This window comes from Phyllostomus hastatus, unplaced genomic scaffold (assembly GCF_019186645.2).
Source record: "Phyllostomus hastatus isolate PE091 unplaced genomic scaffold, TTU_PhHast_1.1 phas_contig_98, whole genome shotgun sequence".
Taxonomy (NCBI): Eukaryota; Metazoa; Chordata; class Mammalia; order Chiroptera; family Phyllostomidae; genus Phyllostomus; species Phyllostomus hastatus.
In genome coordinates, this window is record NW_025333999.1 from 6,208,903 (window position 1) to 6,235,737 (window position 26,835).

Consider the following 26,835-nt stretch of genomic DNA (forward strand, 5'->3'; position numbering starts at 1 on the left):
ATGGGAGAAGGTGGGGCCTCCAGGGAGGGGCCTGGCATGGGGAAAGGTATATGCAGGGACTCACCAAGCATCCCGAGGGAGGAAACAGGGCCCCTCTGGATGGGCAGTGCCACCAACCTCAGTTTCCTTAAAACTTATAATGTCACTTAGAATTTTCAGAGTGTGTGTCTGCTGTAAAGGCCATTGCTATGTGGGAGCTGTTTGCACCCCGCCCTCCTGGGGCCCTGCCTTCACCCTGTACCCATGTCTGGTCCTTACAGGTCAAAGGGAAAAGAAGGGCAGCCACAGACCCCCACCAGCCAAGTGGTAACCCAGCGGGACTGAAAGAGACGGGCCCTTTGGTGGTGGCTCATCAGGGAGATCCCTGCACCCCAGGGTGAGTGGATCCCAGACTCAGATCACCTTTGGGGGTAGGAGTGGCCCAGGGACTGGATAGAAAAATGGTGACTTAGGAAAAAGAGCCAACCTTTGAAGTAATACTACTACTACTAATAATAAGATGATGATGACGACAACAACGACGATGACTGCTTTCTAGAGCCCCCCATAGAATCACTGTCTACTTTCTCTGATCACTGGTGGTGGGGAATCTGCTCAGAAAGGCTAGATGACCTGTCCAGTGTCACACAGCCAGAGGGGGAGCTGAACCAGGTTGGAAAGACCTGACCCCCGCAGTCTTCCCCCCCAGTTCCTGTGGCCTCACTCCCTGGAGACAGCTTTTAGGGGGCAGCCCCTTTGCTCTTTCTTTTCCTGAATGGACAAGACAACCCAGAACAGGGCCCCACGGCTATGGCAGGGACTCCTCGACCTTGGAAACTTTGAGGGGGCTCTGTGCTTGTGACAGAGCTGGTTTCCTGCCTGCCTGTCACCCCCCAGGCTCCCACCACCTCCTCCAGAGCAGGGACTGAGGGCTCAGTGGGCTGTCAGTGGGGAGAACCAGTGGGTGCCAGGTACAGCCCCTCCCAACCTCTCCCTTGCCTCATTTCCTCTGTGAAGCATCTGCAAGGACCAGTTGTCCTTAAGATCTTTTCTTGCCCACTGGCCTGAAACCATAGTTTGGGTCTTTTTGTGCTTTTGTTACTGAAGTATCCCTACCTCAGTGGTATAAGCTTTGTATACAGAAGGCACTCAATAAATGCTGATAGAATGAAGGAAGATTCTCCAAGTCCCCAAATCTGGAAAGCCCAGGAACAAGCCCTCTGGGAAGCTTGCCCCTGTTCCCCACCCTGCCCCACCCACTCCCAGGACCCTAGGGGGCTTAACCCTCCATGATTTCTCTGCTCAGAGTCCTCCCTCACACAGCCCTGCTGATGTGACTCCCACCCACTCTAACACCGCACTCCATTTACCCCTTCCTGGCCCCACTCGTCTCCTTCTCTTCCCCCTGAACGCCCTCCCTGGTCCCACTGCAGGGCCTATGCCCTCGAAGTGCCCTCTGCCAGGGCACCCGTCTCCCAGCTCTTCCAAGGCAGCTCTTGGGTGCTTTTAAATGCTTCTTCTTCCAAGAGGCCTCCCCTGACCACCCTAGTTAAAGTCTTTCCATCCCCATTCCTAGTTTTCTCAACTTCATTGAATCTTTTTCCAATACTTTTGCTTTATCTAAAATTCTGATTGGTCCTTAATTTGGAGAAGGTCATTCCCTTCTTCTAGAAGTTCAGCTCCAAGATGGACAAGTTTGTATCTGTCTGAGACTGGGTGTCCCCAGCATTAGACTCATACAAGGGGCTTGGCTATGTGAGTGAATGAATGAATAAATGAATGAATAGATATGTTCTCCGCTCTCCCATCCCACATTCACAGGGGACTCAGCCTTTGTCCAGGTAGCCACCAGTTAGGGCCAGGATGGGCTGATACTGCTGTGGATGCACAGCTGCAGGTGTTGGCAGAGGGTGACCAGGTCACCCCTGCTCAGGCGGCTGCCTCTGGGTCCTTCAGCACCTGTGAAGCTCTCCCAGCTCTCCTGCACCCACACTTTGGAGGAGAGGCTCCCTGTTCAGCCCCTAGCCTCTCCTCTGCCCAGTCTGTAGGCTATTTCCTGGGGACATGAATCCTGGGGTACCCAGCCGTACTCCCTCCCAACCATGGGCTGACGAGTTCTGTCTGGAATGGAGACTCAGGTGGCCCCCACCCACTGCCTCATCTACATCTATCCCCAACTTCTGTCCACCACTGCCAGCCTTGTCTCCGGGAGCTGAGGTCCAAGCAGGCAGCGGGCAGTGGGCAGACTTGGGCAGAACATGATGGGTCACCAATTCGACCATCCTAAGTTCAGCCCTTGAAGGGGGTCCCTGATCTCTAAGGGCAGGTAAGCCCAGAGAAGAAAAGGGGTCTTTCCTAGGGGAGTCCTGAAGAGGCCTCTAGGGGGTGGTAGCTGGTGTTTTTGTGAATTTCTGACTGTTTGCATGTTGGACTTGAATTCAGAAAGTGTCAGCTGCTGCAGGGTCCTTACAGCAGCCTGTGCAGTTCAGAGTTAGCCTGTGAGTGGGCACGGTCTGAATGCTTGTCATGGGGCAGGGGCCTGTATGTGGGCCAGGGCATTGAATGTGGCACAGGGTTGTGTGCTAGACCCCAAGGGGGATGTGGGTGGCTTCACTGGTGTTTTAGAAAGAGCTCCCAACAGCCCAGGCAGGAGAACAGACAGCGCAAAGCCCTGGAGGTGGAATGGCTGAGGGGAGATGGGAGGCCTGGGTGGGAGTGGGGAGTGGATGGGGGGATGCAGGAAGGACATTGCAGGCCGAGAATGACCCCTGTAGAGTCACCACAACCCCACTCCTGGTGCCATTGTGGACACTGCAGGCAATGGGTGGCTCCCAGGCCTCCACTTCTCAACTATCACAATGCTGGGCGACGTCACGACAGCCAGGCCTTCCTCAGGATGTTCCCAGCAGGCTAGGATGAAGAACTGGCTCTTGAGAGGAGGGGACAGGAGTGCCAAACCCAAGGCTGTCACCTGCCCCTCCTCAGCCTTACCACTATGACCCCCTCTTGGGACTGCCCCCTGCCCAAGCTGTCATCTGCTCACTCATTCATTCTGCCCAGATATTTTCTGGGCCACAGAGGAAACAAAGCAGATCTTGACCTGGAAAAAAGCTGAGGCCAGGAAGAAAACAGATGGAGGAGCTGCTGCCTTCGCAGCCCCCAGGCTGGGGGACAGAGCTGGACTCAGTCACTCTCAGCCAAGTGGGAACAGAGTTAGGCAGAGGTAGTGAGACCACCTGGGAGGGGGAGGAGGAGGAGCAAAGAAAGGGTCCTCCACCTCCTGATCCTCAAGATTCTCCCCAGCTGCCATTAACGTTGAACGAATGAATTGCCCAAAGATAGCCTCCTTGGTGCCAGGGGAAAAGGGCACAGTTTTGAGGACCCCCGAAATAGTCTCCTGCTGTCCCACCATCCTGGCATTGTTTTAGGGGTTTAGGACTGAGGCAGGGCACAGTCCCAAAGAAGGTGGCCTTGCAGCAGACACCCCCTGAACACCTGGTAGCTCTCTCGCCCAATTATCAGGCACTCACCACTTGCCAACATCCAACTTTCCTACCCCAAGGCTCCCCCACACGAAGCAGACGTGTGAAAAGGTCACTTCGGGGAGGCGGGGTGGAGGAAAGGTGTCCTGTCGCTTTGCAAACTTGTCCCGTCAGCAAGTATGCGTGGAACACAAAGGTTGAGGGGTACCTGGAGTTTGGAGGACTTTATTTTGGGAAGGGGTGGCTAGGACTGTCAAGGACGGGCGTCGTAGCTTGACTAATGTCCTCTCTGTCGCGCGGGGCAAAAGGGTAAGTTTCGGGATCCGCCTAGCGCTGCGGGGGCGGGGGGGGTGGTGGTGGTAGTATGGGGCACCCGGAATGAGGGATCTTTAAATGTAGGCGGGGCTTGCGGGGTCGCTGGGGGCGGGGCCAACCAGGCTCAGCCAATCGTTCGCCCCGCCCGCGTCGCACTGCCCCCTCCTCTCCCGGCGGGCGGGCACTCGCCCCCCACCCCACCCCCGCCCAGGCGGTGCACAGGGCGGCGGGGGATGCTCCCGCCGCCGCCACCTCCCCCTGCCCCGCCTCCGTCGGGCCCAGCGTCCCGCCGCCCCTCCCCGCCCCCACGGCGACCCCGGCCCCGTCCTATCGATCCTTGGCCGTATGGGACCCTGTCACCTCCAGCCTTGTACGTCCGCCCGAACCGAGCCCCGCAGGTACGGGATAGGATGGAAAGGGGCGCCTGGGGAAGGAGGCACATCCGGGAGGGGAAGCGGTTTGAGGCAGGGGACTCAAAGAAGCGTATGTGTGCCTCTGCACTGCCAGGCTAAGTGAGGAGTCTCAGACCCACATCCCGGAGGGGGAGGGTACTGGGTTCTCTTCGTGGGGTGAGTCTCCAAACTCCATAGATGCGGTGGGGGGAGCTCTCAGGTTGGAGGCAGTGACCCGGGACTGACTTGGGAATGGGAGGAAGGAGACCTGCACTACTGGCCCCTGGGTCTAGCGGTCAGGGGCACCCCGATAGGGGTCAGGAAGCCCAGATCTCCTTGGACAGAGATGGGGTACCCCGCACAGGGCACTACCCGCCGACCTGGAGAGCAGCGCTAGATGTGAGTGCTGGAAGCCGAAGCCAGGTGGGAGAAGCTGATGGAGATGGAGCGGTGTGGAGGGCGCTGATGGATGCAGCCTGGGTAGGGCAGGGCAGGCTAGCTGTACTCTTCTGGCCGCTGACTGCTGGCAGCTTCCTGATGGGTGGCAATGGGGGCAACGCCTGGGAGATCAGGCAGTCAGCCAGCACCTCACTGCACTGTGCTTGGCAGCCCATGGGCAGGAGGGCTAGTGAATCCTGTCCACCCTGCAGAGTTAGGGCCCCAAGAGTGTTGGAATGGATCCTTCCCCACCCTCCACAGGGACATAAAACCCATGACTTTTCTGTACATCCTGGAAAGTTCCACCATGTGCTGCTCCGGCTGTGGTTCTTGGGAGCACTGTGTTTTTGCCCTACCTCCAGCATTTTGCCCTGCATGGGACTCTGCCTTGGGGGCTGAGGGGACAGGGAGCACCTTCTCCTGGTCCACCTCTGCAGGACAGAGCTTGGTGCTGGGCAGTTACACCATGGCAGGTGTACTCATGGCCACATGCTAAGATTTTCCACATGAGATCTGGTCTCCCACCCTGCTGGATGGGCACCAAGATGCCCCTTTACTGAAGAGGCAGCTGAGGAGGTGGCTTTGTCCTGACTGGGATGCTGGAGGGTCCCTCTGGGTAACCGCTACAATCAATGTGTCATTTGTAAACAGGCTCTTTCGAGGGCTATTGGAGTCTGGTTGGGTTTTATTTTGTCTTCCTTTTGGGCGGGAGAGTGCCCTGCTCCCTGCCACCTGCAAACAACCTTCCTTAGCTCCTCAAGAGCCCTCCTGGGTGCCCCCTTCCCCACTTGTCCCACAAGGTTCCCACAGTTGTCCTGGGACAGTGTGGAAGAGGGGCTCTGCTCATCACCCTATCCTGGCCTCAGGGAACAGAGGTCTCACGCTTCAGACACATTGAACAATTTTGGCCATTTGAGGGTCCCTCAAAACCGGACACAGCCCATAGGGTGTTCCTCATTTATAGAAGTTCCTTAGAGAATTTGGGAGACTTGACCCCCTTAAACACATCGTTTCATGGATACCCAAACCTTGGCTGGGATTTCAGAGGGGCTGATTCTTTGGGAAACTCTGAGGATCTCAGGGACCCCAGCTTAGGTCCAGGTTGCTGTGGGTGAGGGGAACGTATACCTGGGAAGGGAAGAGGTCTCTTGTCCCCAGGTCGCTCTGGTCCCACTCAGTCTTTAGAAAAGGGCTGCCACCTCCTGTGGGATTTCAGGCAGACCACTCTCATTCTGTTTCCATGGAGCTCATAGGAGGGTACCCACCAATGCCTGTGTCCTACACTCTGGGGCCCCTCAAGGGCAGGGCCAAGCTGGCTCCCTCTCTAGATGGTGGCTCGTCAAGAGAGAACCAGGCAGATCCTGCCACCCACCCCCAGTTGGCACTGATTTAGTCCCTGCCCTTCCTGGCTGTGTGACCTTGAGCAAGGTATTGAAACTCTCTGAGCTTTGTCTCCTGCCTATCAGATGGGATCAGGGACACCACCTGCCTCGCCAAGTGGCAGTGGAGATTCAATGTGATAATGCTGATAAAGGACTCCACCCACAATAAGCAGTAGGTACAAGTTAACATGACAGGTACCAGCAATGCCCTCCACCCCCCTGTTCTCAAGGAAGCTACCTGCCTCCTGTCCCCACTCCCCCATCCTCATCCTGCCTAGGGCACCTTAGGACTTGGCTGCCAGGCAAGGAGGAGCATGGCCGACAAATGGCCGAATTTGGCTTGTGTGTCCAGTGGCTGAGTCACACCCCCAAATTGCATCTTTACTGGTGCGTTTCCGAAAGTCGTCTGCTGGGCTCCCATTCCCTCCTGGTCCTGTCTGCCAGGCCACCCACCTCTCCTGCCTGTGTGTCCAAAGCCCCCCGCAAGGGCTGGCACTTTCAGGAGGAATGGTGGGAGGGGAGCCTGGGGTTTCCTGGTCTCCCAGGTGAGGGGAGGGCCTGGGGCTGCTGTGCTGACAAACTCCCAGACCTGCCTGGCAGCCAGTAGGCCTTAGGGTGGTGGGCAGGGGCTCCAACCCAGGAGGGGAGCAGCACCCAAGTGTCTGTGAGGAGAGGAAGAGACAGACAGAGACCAGGGCCAAGGTCAGCCTTACAAACTGGGAAGTGCCTGGCCTGCAGGAGGCTAAGCCTTCTGAACTGTGAAGTGTCAAGCCGAGGGCGTCCACAGCCTGGTTAATGTGATGGGTGGGAGTGGGGAGGGGGGAACGTGCTCTATGACTCATGAGGTCGCTCACCATCGCAGGGATGTTTCCTGCACTTCCCTGTGCTGTCACCAGCATCTGCACACATGTGAGCAGGACAGACCCAGTCAGGGGGTTGCCAGACAAGGACACAGTGGGCCTGCGAGGCCTGCGGTGGATGCTCTGACAAAGGTCGCCCATGTCCCGCCCAGCAGCATGGCCCATCTTGGTGTGCCCTGATGTCACCCCCTGAGCACAGAGCACCTGACACTCCCAGAGCACAGTGTTGGGGCTGGGGAGATGTCCCATCTGTGCACACAGCTCCCCCTCCCAGGCCCCCAGTTCGTGCTGGCTTGGCCTTTTCAAAGGCCCACCACCTGCTGTGGCCAGGCTCGTTGGGAGAAGCCCAGCCGGGCAGCCTGGTCCAGAATGTGCCCTGTAAGGAGATATTCCCTTCACAGCCTGGTGCCTCAGTTTTACCAGCTGTTAAACTGGCCAGATCCTGGGACCCTCTTCTTAGAGGTATTGCAAGGATCCAGGAGAAAACTCGTGTGAGGGACAGAGCCTGGTGTGTAGCGGATGTTTAATAAACGTTGGCAGAGTGACAGTGGGTGGCATGCCAGGTTGAGAGAGTAAGCTGGGGTGGGCCTGGCAGGTCAGAACCCAGTAGGCCCGACTCCAGACAGGGTCATTGAGGTCCCTCCTCTTGCAGTGACCCCCACAATGCAGCCCTGTGCCAGAGTAGAACCCGAGGATGTTGGGCGATCAGTCTGCTCTTTGTCCTGGTAGGGAATCTGAGGCTGGCCTGAGGGTCACAGGGCCAGGCTGAGCATGTCTCACAGGCTGTATAGAATCAATTCTGGAACATTAGGGCTAAGTCCTAGTTTGCCACACTGGTCCCAGAATCCATCTGGCATCCACAGACCTCCGTCCACCCAGGCAGGAGGGAGCTATAGCCCCAGCCTCAGTAGCTAATGTCCCCTCAGCCATATCATGCACCCGTGTAAGTGTGTTAAGGCTTTGGAGAGGAGGAACTGGAGGCTCAGTAGAATGAGGTTGAATTGTCCAAGATCCTGACAGCCAGCCGGAGACGAGCACTGATGGGAATTGCCGCCCAACTGCACACCTACAGGGGCTCTAGTCCTCCCAGACAAACCTGCCGGAAGATTCCATTTCGAGACACACAGAGGTGTTTGCTGAGTATTGGCTGTGTGTTAGCCATCGTCTTTGTGCCTGGAGGCCCAAGACGTCAGTGGGAAAAGATTGGCAGCAGGGCGTCACAGGCAAAGGCCACAGCACGTGGACAGGCCCCGAGGCAGGAATAAGCTGGTTGGACTGTTCATGGGACTGTTCATGACTGCAAGGGAGTGGCTCTGCAGAGACTGAGCAGGGTGCAGGGTCAGGACTTGGACCACAGAGGCCTCCTGGCCTCAGGGAGGCGTCTGCTTTTTGTGCAACAACACTGGGGGCCATGGGAGAGTTTTAGTGGGGGGTGGGAACATAGGCTGACTTGGATATTTCTGGGATGGCAACCCTTGTGTCAGCTGCTTTGACTTCATGGCTTCCCAAGCCTCAGAATGTTCTGGAGTGTCGGTAATGATCTCTGGCCCTCCAGTCAGTTGGCATGACCATGTCCCCCATGCCCTTGCAGGTCAGCGCGGGAGCCCAGCCACTGAGCCATGCCGGGCCCCAGGTGGCCTGCAGTGAGTCCAACCCCGGCACCCACATAGTCATGAACAACCGCAGCCACAATGGCTGTGGGGGGCGGCCGCTGGGAGGCGGACCAGGGGCCCTGACCCGAGACCCTCCGGACCCTGAGGCCAGCCGCCCCCTACAGCCCCCACATAGCCCAGGCCTCCAGGTGGTGGTTGCCAAAAGCGAACCAGGCCAGCTTTCACCTGGCACTACCCGGGGCCAGCCCCAGGACCAGGAGGAGGAGGAAGATGATGAGGAGGATGAGGCAAGTGGGCAGAGGGGCTCCGGGAAGCCCCCCAACGTGGGCCACCGCCTGGGCCACCGACGGGCACTCTTCGAGAAGCGGAAGCGCCTCAGTGACTATGCCCTCATCTTTGGCATGTTTGGCATCGTTGTCATGGTGACAGAGACGGAGCTGTCCTGGGGGGTCTACACCAAGGTAGGTATGGCCTTTCCCGCTGGCACCTCAGGGAAAGCCCACCTGACACCCCACAGAGGCCCCCCCTGGCACACCTGGCTCCCTGCCATCCCTCAGGCACAGGGTCGGGCCCATTGGCCCCAGGAGAGGAGGATGGGGGGTAGAGAGGATCCTACAGATAGGAGGTGGGGAGCCCACCTCCTGGGGGTGGCAGGAAGGCTGCAGGTGGGGACAGAGGCTCCAGTCCATTCTCCTGCCTGCACCCTGGCTAAAGATGGGGAGAGGACTGCCTCCTGGGACAGGCCAGGGCTGGGGGAGCCCCAGAGGAGGCGTGGGAGGGGAGCAGGGAAAGAGCTTCACCCACCCTGCCGTTGGGGCCAGGTTATGAGCCTGGTTGTGGGTCCACTGGCGCTGCCCGAGGGTGCGCGAGGATGGAGAGCGACCAGGGCTGTGTCGGCCCGTAAACTGTGCTGCACCCTGTGAGGTGAAGCCTCACGAATGCGAAATGCCCGGCCTTGAGGAGGGCAGCCCTTAGAAACTATGAAGTTCTCTGTCTGCCTCCAACCAGACTTTCCGAACTCTAAAGTCCTGGACCCACCTCAGTGTCAGCCCAGGCCAAAGGAGTAAGGACAGGGGCGTCACCTTCTGAGTGAAGTGCCCAGGTGTGGGAGTCAGACGGTTGCCCCCCCCGCAACCCCCCACATCATCCTGCTGTGTGCTCTCTCTCTGCACAGGAGTCCCTGTACTCGTTTGCACTCAAATGCCTCATCAGCCTCTCCACAGTCATCCTGCTGGGTCTGGTTGTCCTCTACCATGCCCGGGAGATCCAGGTCAGTGCCAGCCATGCTGGGGTACCCCCTCTCCATGCCCCAGAGCCCCCACACCAGCCACCTGGAATCCCAGCCCCTTAAACATAAAAGGACCAATAGCCTCCTTGTAGAAAAAGATTCCTGTCAAGACACATCATTTAGACCACTCTAAATTTCCCCAAATGCATGTCTGTGCTTTAATTTTTGTCATTTGAGAAAGAAATGGTCACTGAGAGCACGGGGTGGGGAGGATGAGCTGCTAGGCGCACGGGGCACGTGAAGCCCTGGGGTCTGCTGAGATTTTACTGCGGTGGGAGCCAGCATTTGAAGCAGCAGCCTCCTTTTGTATTCAGTAGGGCCCCACATTTGAAAGACTTATTGCATGCCAGGAGTTTGTTCTTTGGGGGCGGGATTAATCAAAGCCAGGCCAGGCTTGAGTCCAGGTCAGGGCGTGTCGGGCGGGTGTGCCCACACAGGGCAGACATGTCCTGGGTCTGGTGCCAGGTCCTGGGGACACCAAAGGTTGTCAGATCTGGCTCCTCACCTCTGGCCTCTGACCACTGACAGTGTGGCAGGAGATGTGTGTAAGGAAAATCATGCCTGGGTTGCTCTGTGTGCAGATATCTGTGGGGACACCCGGGGCCTGGCACACAGGATGGGCCCTGGATGTGGCTAGGGGCACCTGAGCCGAAAGGAAGCAGTTCTGAGGGTACAGCCACTGGGGACAATAGTCTGGCAGTTCCTCAGACAGTCAAACAGTTGCCATATGACCCAGCAATTCTACTCCTGGGTAGAGAACCCAAAGAAACAAACACATCCATGTAAAAACTTGTACGCAGATATTCACAGCAGCCCCGTTCACAGTAGCCAAAGTGTGGAAGGGACCCAGATGTCTACCGGCCCATCAGGTAGAGGTGCAGGAACGTGGGAACCGATGGCAGCATGTCTGTGCGCCTCAGCCTCTGCCGGCGTGTAGGTGCAGGCCAGCCGTGCTGTCCACGTGATGGGTATACGTATAAACAAAATGTGGTCCATTCATACAGTAGAACTGTTATTCATTGTAGTATTAATGTATTACTGTATTTCTATATTATTTATTTGTTATTCAGCTATAAAAAAGGAAGAAAGTACTGTATGAGTTTGCTAGCGCTTCTGCAAAGTTGCACAGCTGAGTGACTTAAAGGACAGACCTGTTTTCTCTCCCAGTTCTGGAGGCTGCAAATCCAAGACAAGGGGCTGGCGGGGCTGGCTGCAGTGAGACCTCCCTCCTAAACTTGCAGGCAGCTGCTTCCTTGCTGTGCCCTCACACAGCCTCTCCCCTCTGCGCACGCATGCCTGGTGTCTCTTCCCCTTCATGTCCACACGGGTCCTGTAGAATTAGGGCACTATCCTCATGATGTCATTGATCTTAATTACCTCTTTAAAGGCCCTGCCCCCAAACACAGTCGTATTGAGAGTTAGGGCTTCAACATATGAATTTTGAGGGCATACAATTCAGTCCATAACAACCCACCCTCTGGTCCATCCCCCAAATCCTTGTCCTTCTTCCATGCAAAATACATTCACTCCATCCCACTAACCATCAAAGTCTTAGCTCATTTCAGCATCAGCTCTAAGTCCAAAGTCTGAGGTGAATGTCATGGAAGTGAGATCCGGGCGAGACTGAGGTAAGGTCTCTCCAGCTGCAACCCAGGCAAGTCACTGTCTTTCCAAACACATTGGTAGCACTGGCGCAGGGTAGTCCTTCTCCTCCCGAAAGTCAGGATCTGAAAGAAGAGAAGGGGGATGGGTCCTCAGCAGGTCTCAGAGCTGTCGAGGCAGATCCCATGAGAGCTGAAAGCTCAGGAATAATTCTCTTGGCTCAGAGCTCCACCTTCCAGGCCAGTGAGGTAGCCACATCCCCCCTCGGTCCTGGTAGCGGCCTTTTTGTCTGGTTTCTCTTGGTGGGCATGCCACGTGCAAGGTTCCTCCGAGTTGTAGCGTGTGTCGGTGCTTCGCTCCTCTTCACGGTGGAGTGACTACCGTCGTGCGGCTGGACCGCACCGCAGTGTTCATCCACTCACCCTCTGGCGGGCACTTGGGCCATTTCTGCTTAGTCATGAACAGCGCTGCTGTGGCCGTGCACTTGCAAGGGTCTGTTCGCCATCTGTTTTCATTTCTCTTGCTGCATATCCCACCTAGGATTGGGAATGCTGGGTCATTCGTCACTGTGTTTAACTTTGTGGGGACCACTGGCCCCATGTTTAGTTTGAAGTGTGGCCAATCCTGAGATCTCAGGAGTTGTGCCTGCGAGGTCGTGTTTCCCATAAAAGTCAAGTGGGAGGGATTGTAGCTCGGGTCTTACCGGACGGCCCGGATGCAGGTCTGAGACCCACCGCCGCCCGCCTGCCCTCCGCAGCTGTTCATGGTGGACAATGGGGCGGACGACTGGCGCATCGCCATGACCTGTGAGCGCGTCCTCCTCATCTCCCTGGAGCTGGCCGTGTGTGCCATTCACCCGGTGCCCGGCCACTACCGCTTCACCTGGACGGCACGGCTGGCCTTCACCTACACGCCGGCTGCGGCTGAGGCGGACGTAGACGTGCTGCTGTCCGTCCCCATGTTCCTGCGCCTCTACCTGCTGGGCCGCGTCATGCTGCTGCACAGCAAGATCTTCACGGACGCCTCCTCCCGCAGCATCGGGGCGCTCAACAAGATAACCTTCAACACACGCTTCGTAATGAAGACGCTCATGACCATCTGCCCGGGCACCGTGCTGCTGGTCTTCAGCATCTCCTCCTGGATCATTGCTGCCTGGACCGTGCGCGTCTGCGAGAGGTGTGCCTTGACCCCACTAGCCCCTGACCCGCTGACCCCCGTGCCCACCCATGATCACAGTGACTGAGTGCCCCCTCAGCCATCGCTTCTGTCCCCCTGACCCCAGTGACCCCCATGCCCACCAAGGATTTTAGTGACCCAGGGCTCCACCAGCCATCTCTTTCCTCCCCTCGATCTCTCCCCACACGCCCAGTTCTTGGTCCTATAATCCTGGGGCTCCAGCCTGTGTTCCCAACTAACCCTAGCCTGACCCACACCCCTCTGGGACCCCAGCCCCCTCCCTCCAACCTGCCCCCAGGGGACTCATGCTCCTCCTCCCAGCCCCTCCACTCTGCGGGCAGCTGACCTCTGACCTCTGGCCCAGGCAGTGGAGGCAGCAGGAACAGGCATGCCCCCTAGATGCCCCCTAGATGCCCATCTCCCCCCACAATTTAACTTGCTCTCCTTCTCCCCTCTGCCCACCCTGCTGGACTGTAGGGAAAACATGTGAGTCCCACCCTTGGCCGAGCTGTGTGTGTGGAGCTGCTGCCACCGTGCTGCCCACGAGGAATTTAAGATTAGCTGCCGAGAGGGGAGGAAAGGAGGAGTGAGGAAGGGTGGCCGGAACCCGGAGGAGGCCGAGGGGTGTGGGGAGAGCTCCTGGCTGCACAGGGTGGGCAGGTAGGGCTGAGCCCGGACCAGAACAGTGGGAGGCAGGCCTTTCTCAGGTTCTGTCTTCCTGGTGTCCTTGGGGACTCTGTCTCCAAGGCATGTGGGGGGAAAGGGCTTATCTCTAGCATTTTGTTCGGGCAGCTGACCCAGGGTTCTGGAGTCTGGGGTGAAGGAAAGCTGGCCCAGTCTTTAAGAACCCTGCTTGGGGTTGCTTCTGAGCAGCCCTGGAAGGTGGCAGGCCATCAACCCAACTTACAGATGAGAAAAATGAGGCTCTTGGGAGGAAAGGGACATTCCCAAGTGTCTCTTTCTGGTTGTCTCCTGAGGGAGGGCCTCTGCTGGGCTGCTCTGGGCCCGGGGATACCTGTCTGGGAGGGGTCTCTTGACTTGTGCCTAGTTGGGGAAGGCCCTGGAGAGGGATCTGTGTTGAGAGGTGCTATGATTAGGCTTCCTTGCGGGGGGGGGGGGTCCCTGGGCTGGACTTGCCACCCAAGACCCCAGTCCTCACCCCTTCAAGTCCTCCCACCCCATAGCCTCCAATTCAGTCTGACATGGGGCTCACAGGGCTGAAGGCCCAGCTCTTTTTGTCATTGAAGTTCACCATGGGGGGTCCCATGGGGTCTCCTTGGACTTGTGATATGCCCTGATGCCAGTTCCCACAGCCCATGCCCAGCCCCATCAGGATGGGCTCAGGATCAGGGTCTGGGGAGCAAGAGAGGGGCCTCCCTCCTCAGGCATCCCTGAGGTCCAGGCTGTGTCATTTCAAGCATCCCAGGGTGGGGGTGGGGAATGGGGCAGGGTGGGGAGCAGCCAATCCTAAATTCTGAGCCCATATTGCTGCTTGAAGCCCCCTTGCCTGCCTTGCTGTGCCCCTGTGACTTTGTCCCACCCCACCCCATCTCCCGCATGCCCCCACTCTCTGGCCCTGGGTGGTCCTGTAGCACTCACCCGTGGCTGGGGGGCCCCCTCCCTCCTGTCTCCTGAGCTGGGGGACACTGGTCTCTCAAGAGATGGAGGCCAAGGCAGCTTGGGGCTCAGTTACCTCAGTGAAACATGGGGGTCCATTTCTGGTCCTCTGCACCCAGCAGGAAGCCCGGAAACCCCGAGGTGGGGCAGAGACTCCCGAACACAAGACCTGCTGAGGAGGCCTCCGTCCGTCCTGCCCCCACAGGGGCTCCCCTTCCATCTCCTCCCCACCTTGGGCTCCTGGCCCCAGCCCCATCTGCCCATATCAGCCTCCTCCAGCCCCAGCCCCACCCCAGCTGGGATCCCACCTCCTTCATGCCCCCTTGGTTGACCTCCCACCTTGAACCTCTTCAGGGGAGGTCTTCACCCACTGGTGTGGGATTCAGATGGCCTGAGGCCCGAAAAGGACAGGGTCAGTTGGAAAGGGGTCCCCCACAAGCTGAAAGGGGCTCTGCAGGCTGGACTGGGCTAGAGCAGAACCTCAAGCTGCTGCCACACACCGAGAACCAGCCCCTCGATCCCCCAGCCTGGGCTGACCGTGGGCAGAACCTGTGCATAGCCCATGTGGCCAGGGTCCTAGTCCAGGCTGTGATGGGGACAAAATAGTGTCCTTTGCAAGGCCTTTGGGCCTATCCCTCCCACCCCACCAAAAGTTTAGCCCCAAACCTCTCCCCATGCTAATAGAGCTTCCCCCTCCCTCCTTACCCCCAGGTCAACCCCAGGCCTGGGATTGGGGTGATTGGTGCTGCCCTTTATATATTGATTCCCCTTCTTTTCCCAAGTCCTGGAGCATGACCCTTCACCCTCCTGTCTCCCCTGGTAGCCCTCCTCCCTCCTCAGGGCCTTGCTGGCTGGGGAAGTTCTTCCTGGTGTCTGACCTGAATCCTCACCTCCACTCCCTGCCACTTCTGGTACCCATGTCCACCCGTGTCAGTGTCTGTCTGTATGTCTGCCTTGGAAAGGGTGTCATGTGGACATGCATGGACACATGTGGCGTACCCTCACCTGGACCCCTCTTTGTCCTGTGACCAAGGCCAGTAGGGCAGAAGTCTGGAGCAGCAGCTTGGGGGTCGGGCAAAGGAAGGAAGGAAGGTGAACGGGAGGCTGGGAAGGATGATATGGGTGCCCTCTGCCCTGTGGGGTCTGCCCCAAGAGCCAGCCACTGCCCTAAAATTGCACTTTTATCACTCGGAGCCCCCGGAGTGACCAGCTCCCTGCGGTCAAGGCACTGCCCCGGGGCTGTGGTGATGGAGGAAGGACCCTGTGGGCTGACCAGCCCTCCCCGCTTTCTCCAGGTACCACGATAAACAGGAAGTGACCAGCAACTTCCTGGGGGCCATGTGGCTTATCTCCATCACCTTCCTCTCCATCGGCTACGGAGACATGGTGCCGCACACCTATTGCGGGAAAGGCGTGTGCCTGCTCACTGGCATCATGGTAAGGGCTGGGGCCCTTGCACACTCCCCCGCCAAAAGGGAGTTCACCCCATCACCAGCTGTGCTGTCAGAGGCGAGCATTTGTTCTTGTAAAATCATGACGCCATCCCCAGCACCATTTCCTTTCCTCCCACAGAAGGAGGAGCCATCATGCAGGGGCTCAGCCCAGCCCCCTGCATCGCACGTAGACAGTCCCCAGTTGTCACCATCTGCTGAAGCGAAGTCCAGTAGCTCTGTTCCTCTTTGCCTCTCATTCCCTCCCGTTTAGACACAGCTAGGGGTCTGCTTCCTCCTGCCTCCCCTGCCAGGGCCACCTTTCTCCCGGCTAAGCTGACAGGGCCCCTCACCTGTGACATGGCATCATGCACAATTGCCTATGTGATTTTGTGACAGTGGAAGAAAAAAAAACAAAAGATCGTCCACAGTCAATCACCCCTCCCACAGCAATTGAACTTCACAAACAAATAAGAACACTCGGATAAGGTGAGGGCTTTTGATCCAGAAAGCCCCCAGTGAAATGGGAAGGCCGTGTTCCCTTCTCTGGGATGCGGCTCCTACCGGAACGTCAGTTTCAAGTCCAGCCCGCAGCTGCTCCCAGCCCTCACCCCGACACATGCGCACACTGCCCCACTTGGGTCTCTTTTAGCTGCTCCGTTTGCTCCCTCCTCTTCCATCTGTGCCCACGTGTGTCCCCTCCCGGTCACGGCCCCAAGGACTCATCCTCTTGCAGTCTTACTACCCAGTGTTTCCCTGTTCTTGAACTTCAAGGCATGCCACTGGGTCCTGCTCTGAGCCCAGCATATTTTGCTCAACATAGCGTCAGTGCTGTTGTGCAGACTTGTCACCCATGCTTTTTCATTGCCTTGTAGTAGTCCGCATGCGGGTTTTGAGCATGTTGCTTTGCCCCCAATCAACAAGGCTTTTCCTAAGAACAGGCTCGTGGGCCCTTCCAAGATCCTTGTCCTGATCAGGAACCTTCAGCAGGGTTTGCTCAGAGGGTGACTTTGTGCCCACCCCACCAGCCTGGGCACGCTGACTTCCAGACCCAACCAGGACACTTTGACAGTGTCCCCGGCCCTTGTCCACTCCTCCCATTAATGTTTTCTCCATCCCTAAGGAAAACTGAACTACTGCCCAGCTGCACCCCCTGCCCTGGCCAGCAGAGCCCAAGCCGGGGTTTGTCCCTCCTTCCATCCTGTGCTCAGCAGCCATGGGAGGAAGCAGCTGTCTGGCGAAGCACCAGAGACGACCTCCAGCGCAGGCAGGAAGCCACCTTCTGGCTCCATCACCATCCCCTGCCACCTACTTCTTGGTCACTCCTGAGGCTAACGACATTTCCTATGTGTCTCAGGCTCCCTGCACCACACTTCTTGGTCACAGAATCTTCCTGCTTCCTCCATTTCTCCCTCCTGTGTCATTTTCTGCTGCCCTGCCTCACCTGTCTGCCCTTCTTCTTCCTCGGGACCTCACTCCTGCCTCTGTCCCTCCAAGTATCCCCCAAGTGGACAATCGAGTCCTCTCTGACCTCCTTTTCTAACCTGGGTTTGCCTGCCATTTGGGGCATCCTGGGAAGGGTGGATGCACCGACCAGGGAGCCCACATGAGGAGACATCCTTCCCCCCACTTCCCCGCCTCCTGGGACTTGTGCTTTGCCTCTTCCCTTCCGCATATGCCCCACTGGGGGCTTCTGGCCAGCCCTTCCCTCACTCTTCCTGTCAGCTGATCCCTGTTCCTGCTCAGTGACGTGTCAGCCCTGTCTCCATCCCTCACGCCCAGGTCCCACGGCCCTGACAGATTCTACATCCTCCCACCTCCATGGACACTGGCCCTGAACATGCCTGCAGACCCTGCTGTTTCTTGTCCCTTTCTTATCTCTGAGCCTCAGTTTCTCCCCTCTAACCAATAGAGATAAGAGTGGTCCTACCTCCCAGGGTTGTTGGGATAAACTAATCTGTGGGACATGCTTCCCAGACATGTGATGGGTAAAGCAAGTGGGGCTGGGAGTCAGTGAGTTCTGTGCCACAGACAGCAGAACGCTGATGTGCCTGCCACCCTCCTCATGCAGGGGGCTGGCTGTACAGCGCTCGTGGTGGCTGTGGTGGCCCGGAAACTGGAGCTCACCAAGGCAGAGAAACACGTGCACAACTTCATGATGGACACACAGCTCACCAAGCGGGTAAGGATGCCAGCCCCCGTCATGGCCACCTCCCCTCCTGATGGACGAGGCCAGACCCCCCCACACTTCTGCACATTCCAGGCACACCCATGTACCCACAAGTCACCAATGCCCTGTGCATGCCCAGACTGCACCAGGCTCTGCCACTTATGAGAACATCCCTGAGCTGTGCACAGAGACGAGGTGATGGCCACGGGTGTCCACAGCCCAGGCACAGCCCAGCTGTGGGCCATGCGATGAGAGGCAGGAGTTCTGGGGCCAGGCAGCCAAGTGCAGCTTACAAGCCAGCCTTGGCAGTTTGACCTCTTGGTGCCTCGGTATCCCCATGTATAAAATGGAGAACTGTTCTTTCTCTGGCCCCAGGTTAAAAATGCCGCTGCTAACGTTCTCAGGGAGACGTGGCTCATCTACAAACACACTAGGCTGGTGAAGAAGCCAGACCACGCCCGGGTTCGGAAACACCAGCGTAAGTTCCTCCAAGCCATCCATCAGTAAGTCCAGCACCCTTCCCGCTCACGTTTCTGTATCCGCCTGGGGCGGAGGCAGCGTGATCCCCCAACCCCCTGGGGAGGAGGCCCAGGGTCAGGCCAGACAGTTCAGCATGGCCTCGTCATGGCCCCTCCCATGCTGGGTGGTCAGTGGACTGGGGCCTATAGCTTCTGTTGGCTGCGACAGTGGGACCGGCAGAGGCAGACACGTGACGGGCCCAGCACTCATCCAGGGAAATCACCTTTGTAAGCCATGCTGCCCATCCAATATAAATGGTAGGAAGGGTGTTTTATTCTCTGGAATAGCCAAATTATTTTATCCCTTAGATACTGAGGCAATTTCCCCTTTTTGCTTTGGCTGCCAGGAAGCTCAGAATTAAATGTGTGGCCTGATCCAGAAGCTAATGTGGGACAATTAGAAATTACTTAATTTCCTCTTTTGTCCCTTTGTCCTGAGAATTACTTAATTAAGTAGTTCTCATCCCTGGCTATTCATTGGAGTCACCCAAGGAGCTTTTTAAAATCCTATAGGCCACACCCAACACCAGTGACAGTACAGTCTGGGGTGCAGTCTGGGTTTAAGCTTAAGGTCCTCAGGGGAGTCCAATGTGCAGACAGAGTGGGCAACTTTTTCTTAAAGGGCCAGATAGTAAATATTTCAGGCTTTGTGGACCAGATGGTCTCTGTACCTACTCTGCTCTCCTGTTGTAACAGGAAGGCAGTGGAGCTGCATAAGTGTGTCTGTGCTCCCAAAAGAACTTCATTGTCCAAATCAGGCATCTGGCCAGATCTGGTTCACAAGCTACGATATGCCAATTACTGTCCACTAGAAATATCATGTGAACTTCATATATAATTTTAAACTTATTAGTAGTCACATTCTCTAAAAAGCAAAAAAGTTAAATAAATTTAATATGCTCATTTAGTATATCCAAATTATTCTCATTGTAACATGTGATTAAGATACAAAATCATTAATGAGATACTTTAGAAAGTTTTTTGTACTAAATCTTCAAAGTCCGTCATCTATTTTACACTGACAGCTCGTCTTTATTTGGGCCAGCCGCATTCCCAGGGTCCAGTGGCCACACGGGGGATGGATGGAACAGCACTCGTCGAGGGTTTAAACAACTCGAAGTGCTGTGGGGGTGAAGCACTCAAATTACAACTGAGGCACCTGCTACCTGATTTAAAATAGTAAAATCATGTTTTTAGGTACTTTTCAGCATCAGCCTCCTTGAAGAGAGATCCCACCTCTCATATTGAGGGAACCCCCCCTCACAAGTGGGCTCTCCTGCGTGAGCCAGACGGTCCCCGTCCCAGGAGCTTCCCGGCCAGACTCAGGGGCTGACGAGCTAGAGGGCGAGATGGACAGCGTTAGGGCCTGGGCCAGTGCGGCAGGAAGGCAGCCGTGTCGGCTGAGGGGCACACCACCGAGAGGCGGCACAGGGACAGCGGTGTGAGTGGTGGGGTGCAGAGGCTGCACAGAGGGGCAGCCCAGCTCCTGGGGTCCGAAGGTAAAGGAGAATGACCCTTTCCCAGGGGAGAGGCCAGGTCATGGGAGAAGCAGCTCAGCCAGCTGGACTTTCATTTTTCAATTCTGTTTAATCATTTTTGTCTCTTTGTAAAAAGCAGCTTTATTGAGGTATAATCAACATACAATCAACTGCACCTGTTTACAGTGTGCAGTTTGATGCACATTAACATATGTGCACATCCATAAAACTATCATCACAGTGAAGATAAGGAACAGAGCCATCACCCCAAAAGTTTCCTTATGCTGCTTACCAACTTTGTGTTTTTTTTTAAGATTTTATTTATTATTTTTTTTAGAGAGAGGAGAAGGGAAGGAGAAAGAGAGGAAAACATCAATGTGTGCTTGCCTCTTGAACGCCCCCTACTGGGGACCTGGCCCACTACCCAGGCATGTGTCCTGACTGGGAATCGGACCAGCAACCCTTTGGTTCACAGCCCAGGTGCTCAATCCACTGAGCCACACCAGCCAGACCCAACCTTTTAGCTAGAGAGTTTAGTCTGCTTACACCTACTGTGTTTGCCATTATAACTGGGCTGGTATGTAATGGTAGCAGCCCCCGCTTCCCAGGACCCAGGCAGAGGGCCAAGTGAGATCAGAGGGCCAAGTGCACTTGCAGAGTGAGTGCCCGGCAGGGTCCCCGGCCTGGAACAATCACTTGGTAACACATGGTGTCCACCCACCCCAACCCCTGCCCTCTGCCTCTGCTTCCACCGTCACCTGAAAACCAGGGAGAGGAACTGGTACATTTCCTCAACCTCACTGTGCCCAGGTGTTAGTCCTACCTCCTCACAAGACCCGAAGGCCCTGAGGCTGGGAGCGCTCCTCACTGGCTCTTCCACACTTGTTAAATGACCACTGGGTCTCAGCCTGGCCTCTTCCACCTAACAGTGGGGTCTGTTAGTGAACATGCTGCTCCCCATATCTTCTCTGTAAAGTGGCGATGATGGTGACGTGCCTCTTCTCCAGCAGTGGGGTGTGGATCGAACGCATATGGGGTGACCAGGTGACTCGCTCATGCCACATAGTATTTTCTGAATATAGGAACCAGCATTGTTGTTACCGACACCTGCAATATGGTCATTTTATCATTCCACGAGCATTTCCTGCACCAGCCGGTGTGTGAGACACAGGGGACAAAGACATGGCCCTGCCCTGCACCTTGCCCCATGGGATGCTCCAGAAAGTTCTTCGAGGAAAGGAGGAGTGTGAGAATTGAGGAGAGCCGGGTCTGGGGAGGAGGCACCTGCTCTGCGAGTTCCCTGTGCCCGTTTGTTCGGGCAGGACTGTGTCATCCCCGCTTAGATCCTCCTACACCCGCCCCCCAGGAAAACAGTGGTCCTGTAAGCGCAGGCAATGAAATCGAGCAAGTCTGAACTAGGGCCTGAAGGGTGGGTGGGATCTGAGGAGGAAACTGAGAGGCGAGCAGGCACACCAAGGAGAGCCCAAGGCTGAGGAAAGGCAGGGAGGGGGCACGAGCACAGCGCCAGGAGGCCTGGGCTGCGGACCTGATGCAGCCCTGGCCCCATGACCGGAGTGCTGTGTGTGCAGCCAGTGGAAAGGAAGGAATGGTCTCAGAGAAGGCGGATTGGGGAGCACAGCCTGCACTTGGGGAGTGTGTGTGTTTCCTAGGCCTGCTGTACCACAAATACCACCAAGTGGGTGGTTTGAAACTACAGACTTTATGACTACTGTCCTGGAGGCCAGAAGGCCACAATCAGTGCCAGCAGGGCCATGCTCCCTTCGAAGGTGCTGGTGGTGGGCGGGGGAGGTCCGCACCAGGCCTCTCTGCTTGCTTCTGGCAGCCACAGGCATCCCTGGGCTTGTGGGCACATCACTCCACTTCTCTGTTTTCATGTGGTGTGCTTCCTGTGTTGTCATGCCCACCCTCTGTGCGCGTCTGTGTCCCAGTGTCGCCCTCTTCATAAAGACGTCAGTCATAGTGAGTTCAGACTCATCCTAATGACTTATCTTAACCTGGTTAAATAAGGTCACATTCTGAGGTCCTGGGATTAGGATTTAAATACATCTTTTCTGGGAGACACCATCCAACCCATATAACAGAGTTTATAGAGAAGCCATGTCAGGGCTCCCCAGCAGACTTCTGGGGTTTGAGGGTGCCTGTACCCACACCTATTTCTCCAGATGGCGTTTGAGGGTGCCTGTACCCACACCTATTTCTCCAGATGGAGTTTGAGGGTGCCTGTACCCACACCTATTTCTCCAGATGGAGGGCTGGGTCTCAGGGACCCTGACAGCATCCAGCATGGGGGGCCCCAAGGCCATCCTGAGCATCCGTCACGTGTGGGCCCATGTGGGTTGAGTTTGAACCAGTGAGGGAGACAGTCCTACCTGGAACCGTCTCCCTGGGCCAGCTTAGCTACAGAAGGCATGGGGAGCAAGGGCGAGGACACACACAGGCTGGTCCCCACCCCCTAGGGCAGCTGTAGGAGGCATGGAAGCTACGGTAGGCACAAGTTCAAATCCCACTGGGGTGCTATTAAGGCAGTGGCTTTGCCCCCCTAAGCCTCACTTTCCCCCTTAGGAGACATCATAGGTACAGTTTTCAGGACTGAATGTCCCCTCTGGACCAGGGGCCTGGCATAGATTGGTGGGCAACGGGGCTTGCAGAGCAAAAGCAGCGACATTTGTCCAGGCCAGAGCTGGGTGGGCACCACTCAAGGGAGGGAGCAGAGGAAAGACGTGCCTCTGAGGGGCTGGCGCTGCCCTCTCAGAGGCTGAGCCCCTCCCCAGAGCAGGGGCGACAGCTCTGGCTGTCCAGATCCCCAGCTGGTGCCTGGGGTTGGCGTGTGGGATGCGGGCAGCATTGGGCATGAACTGCCCTGCAGTGCTGAGGTTAAAATTGCCTTGTGATTTTTCTTTGCTCCGCCGGTCCTGCAGAGCTCAGAAGTAAGTCTCTTCCCGAGGGTCAGAGGTGCATGGGGGTCATGGGGCAGGGTGCATACCTGGGGCAGTTCCTGGGGGAGGCCAGGCTTACATCCACCCTGCAGACCAGCGTGGGCTTCACCTGGACCTGGGGGTCCAAGTTACTGGGGCATCCTGAGTCGGGCATGTGGACATGTCCAGATGGCGGGCACCATGGGCAGTAGCTGAGCTGCCTTTGAGGCTCGCTGCCCCCCCAAATCCCACCTCATCTTCCCCCTGCATGTCCCACATGGCAGCCCCTGGGGGGTGGGGCAGGTGCATGAAGGACCTCCCCCACTGCTGCTGATGCTGCCTCTACCCAACCCCACCCATGCACCTGTCCCCAGGCTCCGGAGTGTGAAGATCGAGCAGGGGAAGCTGAACGATCAGGCCAATACGCTTGCAGACCTGGCTAAGGTGAGCACAGTGGGACCAGGTGGGGCGGCTCCCCTGGACAGTCTGGGCTGGGTGGGTCTCCAGGGAGAAAGGGAACATTCAGTAAGGGACAGGATGCAGCTTCTGCTGAGGGAAGGACAGCATTGGTGTTCATAGTAGGCAGGCAGGCGACATAGGCAAGGGGCACAGTTCAGGCGGGATGAACTACCAGGGAACACCAGCCCTGTCTGCAAGGGTCCACCGCGACCGGAGGATGCGGCTGTGAGAAGGCCTCTGGGAATCTCCGCCTCTGTGGAAAGGCTGCTTTTAACATGGGCAGTAGTTACAGTTTAAAAATTAGTATCTAAGAAAACAGCCTTAAAAAGAATATATAATTAGTGGGCAAAATTGATGATGTGGCATTTTTGCTAGGGATATAAATTCAAATTACAGCATCAACAGAAAGCTAATTTGTACAGCAATTAAACACCTTTCAGGAAATTGGAGTTGATTGCATGAGCTTGGTAAGATCAGTCTGTGTTATAAATGGATCTGTTGGTTCTAATAGCAAGTCCTACCCTCTTTCCCAGTTTTTATTCATCCATTAAAAGATGTGTGAACTGACCCAACTTTATTTTATTTAAAAAATTCTATTGATTTGAGAAAGAGAGAAACATTGATTAGTTGTTCCACTTATTTATGTATTCACTTGTGGGCTCCTGCATGTGCCCTGAGCAGGGACGGAACCCGCAACCTCGCCGTGTCAGGCCAGACAGGCTGGCCACCTGAGCCACCCAGCCAGGGCTCCGCCCACCTGACTTCAGTTAGGTGAGCTCTTAGAGTGTTTTCACACTATTCTGACCTTGCTCCTGACCAATGATGTGTATTTCATAAATAGTTCGTGTGTGAGCTTTGCTTCTTGGTCTCACCCCCTGATCAATCATCAGTGTGAGGCCAATTTAATAATATCTTTAGAAGATATTAAGTCCTATTCTATTTCACTTCTTATACCCACCTGATTTTGGACTCACTTTCTCATTTCAAGAGATTGCAAACTAATTTAATATTAACCTATATAAATTGAATTTGAAAGGGAACATTACAGAGAAAAAAAAAGTTCTAGAATCCTGAAGAAATAATTCAATTGGTAGTACAAACTAGAACATAACCCTAAGAACATATTAAAATTATTGGCCAACTAATTTGATGTCATATGAGCTTATATCTATAAATATAAAATACCTTGGAAAAAGGTACTAAGAATTATCATTTGAATTATCCATATTATACTTCTTTAGCATAAATTGTTGAAATTTGAATTTGTTTTAAAGAGTTTATTTATTTATTTTTAGAGAGAGGGGAAGGGAGGGAGAAAGAGAGGGAGAGAAACATCCATTTGTGGTTGCCTCTTGAATGCCCCCCTACTGGTGACCTGGCCTGCAACCCAGGCATGTGCCCTGACTGGGAATCTAAGCCACGACCCTTTGGTTCACAGGCTGTCACTCAATCCACTGAGCCACACCAGCCAGGGCTGAAATTTGAATTTTTAAGTTATTTAAACCTTGTAACCACGGTGGTACACCCCTGTCAAAATATTTTTCACAAAAGTTTCCTTGAATCAGTCTTTAATTCGATTGGGTTATACTCGTATTTACATGGGTTTGTGACTTTTTAAACTAAACAAGGTTAAGATGGTTTCCAATCTTAAATATTTATGCTCTCCTTTCCAAGGTTGTTGGTTTAATTTGTATCTATCTCTCTGACAAAAATAAAATGTATATCCTCAGTTTAAAACGATTTTTTAAAAACCTCAGAGAGGGCCAAAATGAACCATCCCAGGCCTGATTGCCTCCAGATATTGCCCTCTGGCCCCAGGGACTGGGGTTGCCTGAGGCAGGCTGGGGTGAAGGTCCGTGGCCCTGGAAGGGTTTCAGAGGCGTTGGTCTCTTCCGCCCTGGAGTGCGGTCAGCCTAACAGTAACAAAAGAAAGGATGGGGTACACGGAGAGAGGCAAAAGCACGGGGAGTCTGGGAAAGTCTGCACTTACTGTAATAGTTACCTCATCCTGTCTCCTGAGGAGTGAGGGGTTGGAGGGTGTTCCCGCCCCCGCCCCGCAGCCGGAACTGCCCCTTGAATCCTCCCTTCCCAAGCCTGGGAAGGGTGGTGAGCTTCAGTTTGCCTAGGGTGTCTTGTCTCTGCGGAGCTGGAGTTAAAGACTCCGAGCAATGTTCGAGCGCCACCTGATGGCGAAAGTGCGGTCTGCATGCAGTTTTCCCAGCGTGGCCAACCTCTTCTAGCTCCAACCAGGGTCCATCTGGACAGTGGCAGACCTAGCCCTTGCTGACTGCGTTGTGGGAAGCAGTGGAGGTGGTGGGGGCGCTTTGTTGCCTACCATAACAGTAATTGCGGCTGTCATGTTCCCAGGTCTGTGACTGAGTCAGATCCTTTGGAAAGTCACCTCTCCCTCCAGACCCCTGTCCCATCCCTGGTCTAATGTGCCATGTGGCCAGTTCAACCCCTCAGGGCAGCTATGGTCACAGCCGCTCCTCCCCAGGACATCCTTCAGCCTTTCCCAGGTCTCCTGGTCCCAGCCTGGTATTTAAGAACTGTCTGTCCCCTCACCAACTCTCCTACCATTCCCTGGGGTCCAGCAGGAGAACTGCAGGGCTGGGGGTGTACTCACAGTTGCAGCTGTCTCTCTCTGTGCCTGTCCCTTCCTGTCTTACTCAGCCTCTTCTCTGTCCCACCTGTCTCTGGCAGACCCAGAATGCCATGTACGACCTCATGTCTGAACTGCATGCCCAGCACGAGGACCTTGAGGCCCGCCTGGCTGCACTGGAAAGCCGCCTGGATGCGCTGGGCACCTCCCTGCAGGCCTTGCCTAGCCTCATCACCCAAGCCATATGCCTGCCCCCACCGCCCTTGCCTCCCCAGTCTGGCCCACCAGACCAGGCAGTCCGGAGCTCTCCGTGTCGGTGGCCACCTGTGGCCTCTTCAGACTGCGGATGACAGCCCCACCTACCACCAGACCCCACAATCTTGGCCATCGTGTGGCCGCCACCTCCTCAGCATCCAGGAAGCCCTGTCCAGTTGCGCCTCTTGGAGTACTAGGAGCCAGAGCTGAGTTGGGCTGAGTGGCCTGGGGCCTGTCCCACCCAGACTGTCTGGGCAGGGGCAGCTGCTGCCTGCTTCCTCCCTGACTGGAGGTTGGGGAGCCTGGAGTCTCCTCTGGTCTCCCAGCCCCCTGACTGTCTCCAGGCCCCCTGTGGGCTCAGAACAGCAGGGAGAAGGGTCCTTGCCAGTTCTGAATAAAGCAGGACCCATCCAATTGCTGCCTGTTGTGTGTGGCTGGGGGACACTTGAAATCACAACATGGGACATGGACACCTGGCCTGGGGTCCCAGAATAGACACGGGAGTCAAGGCGAGCCTGTCTCCATCACCTTCCTAACCTGGTAGTCTCCCAAGCCTGAGCTTGGTCAGGACACCTCTCCAAGGACATCTGCACCAATCCCACCTGGCACTGACAGAGTGACCACAGAGGACATGGCCCAGCCCTCATAAGAGGCATTGGATAATCAGACACCCTTCCTTTTGGCCAGCTGACTTTGCTGGAGCACCCACTGTGGGCCAAGTGCCAGCAAAGCACAGTCCAGAGAGAGAGCTGACATGGGCAAGGAGGGCTATTCAGCCTTCATTGGACATGTGTGGAGCACCTGCTATATATAAGGAATGTGATGTGATGTAAATTATCACTC

The 26,835-nt window shown here is 55.9% G+C and overlaps 1 protein-coding gene across 2 annotated transcripts; it reads left to right on the plus strand.

Moving 5' to 3' along the window:
- Positions 1–283: 283 nt before the first annotated feature.
- On the plus strand, positions 284–26,260 carry KCNN1 (potassium calcium-activated channel subfamily N member 1). 2 transcript variants are annotated; one of them, XM_045853336.1, is made up of 10 exons: positions 284–376; positions 8,440–8,922; positions 9,636–9,731; positions 12,109–12,527; positions 15,440–15,581; positions 17,646–17,756; positions 18,120–18,247; positions 22,680–22,688; positions 23,051–23,120; positions 25,839–26,260. In XM_045853336.1, exons 2-10 carry the CDS (start codon positions 8,521–8,523, stop codon positions 26,085–26,087), a joined length of 1,626 nt encoding a protein of 541 aa, XP_045709292.1. In that variant the 5' UTR covers positions 284–376; positions 8,440–8,520; the 3' UTR covers positions 26,088–26,260. The 2 variants fall into 2 exon arrangements, with proteins under 2 accessions (XP_045709292.1, XP_045709293.1); XM_045853337.1 differs by lacking the exon at positions 284–376 and adding an exon at positions 4,055–4,174.
- The last annotated feature ends 575 nt before the right edge of the window (positions 26,261–26,835 follow it).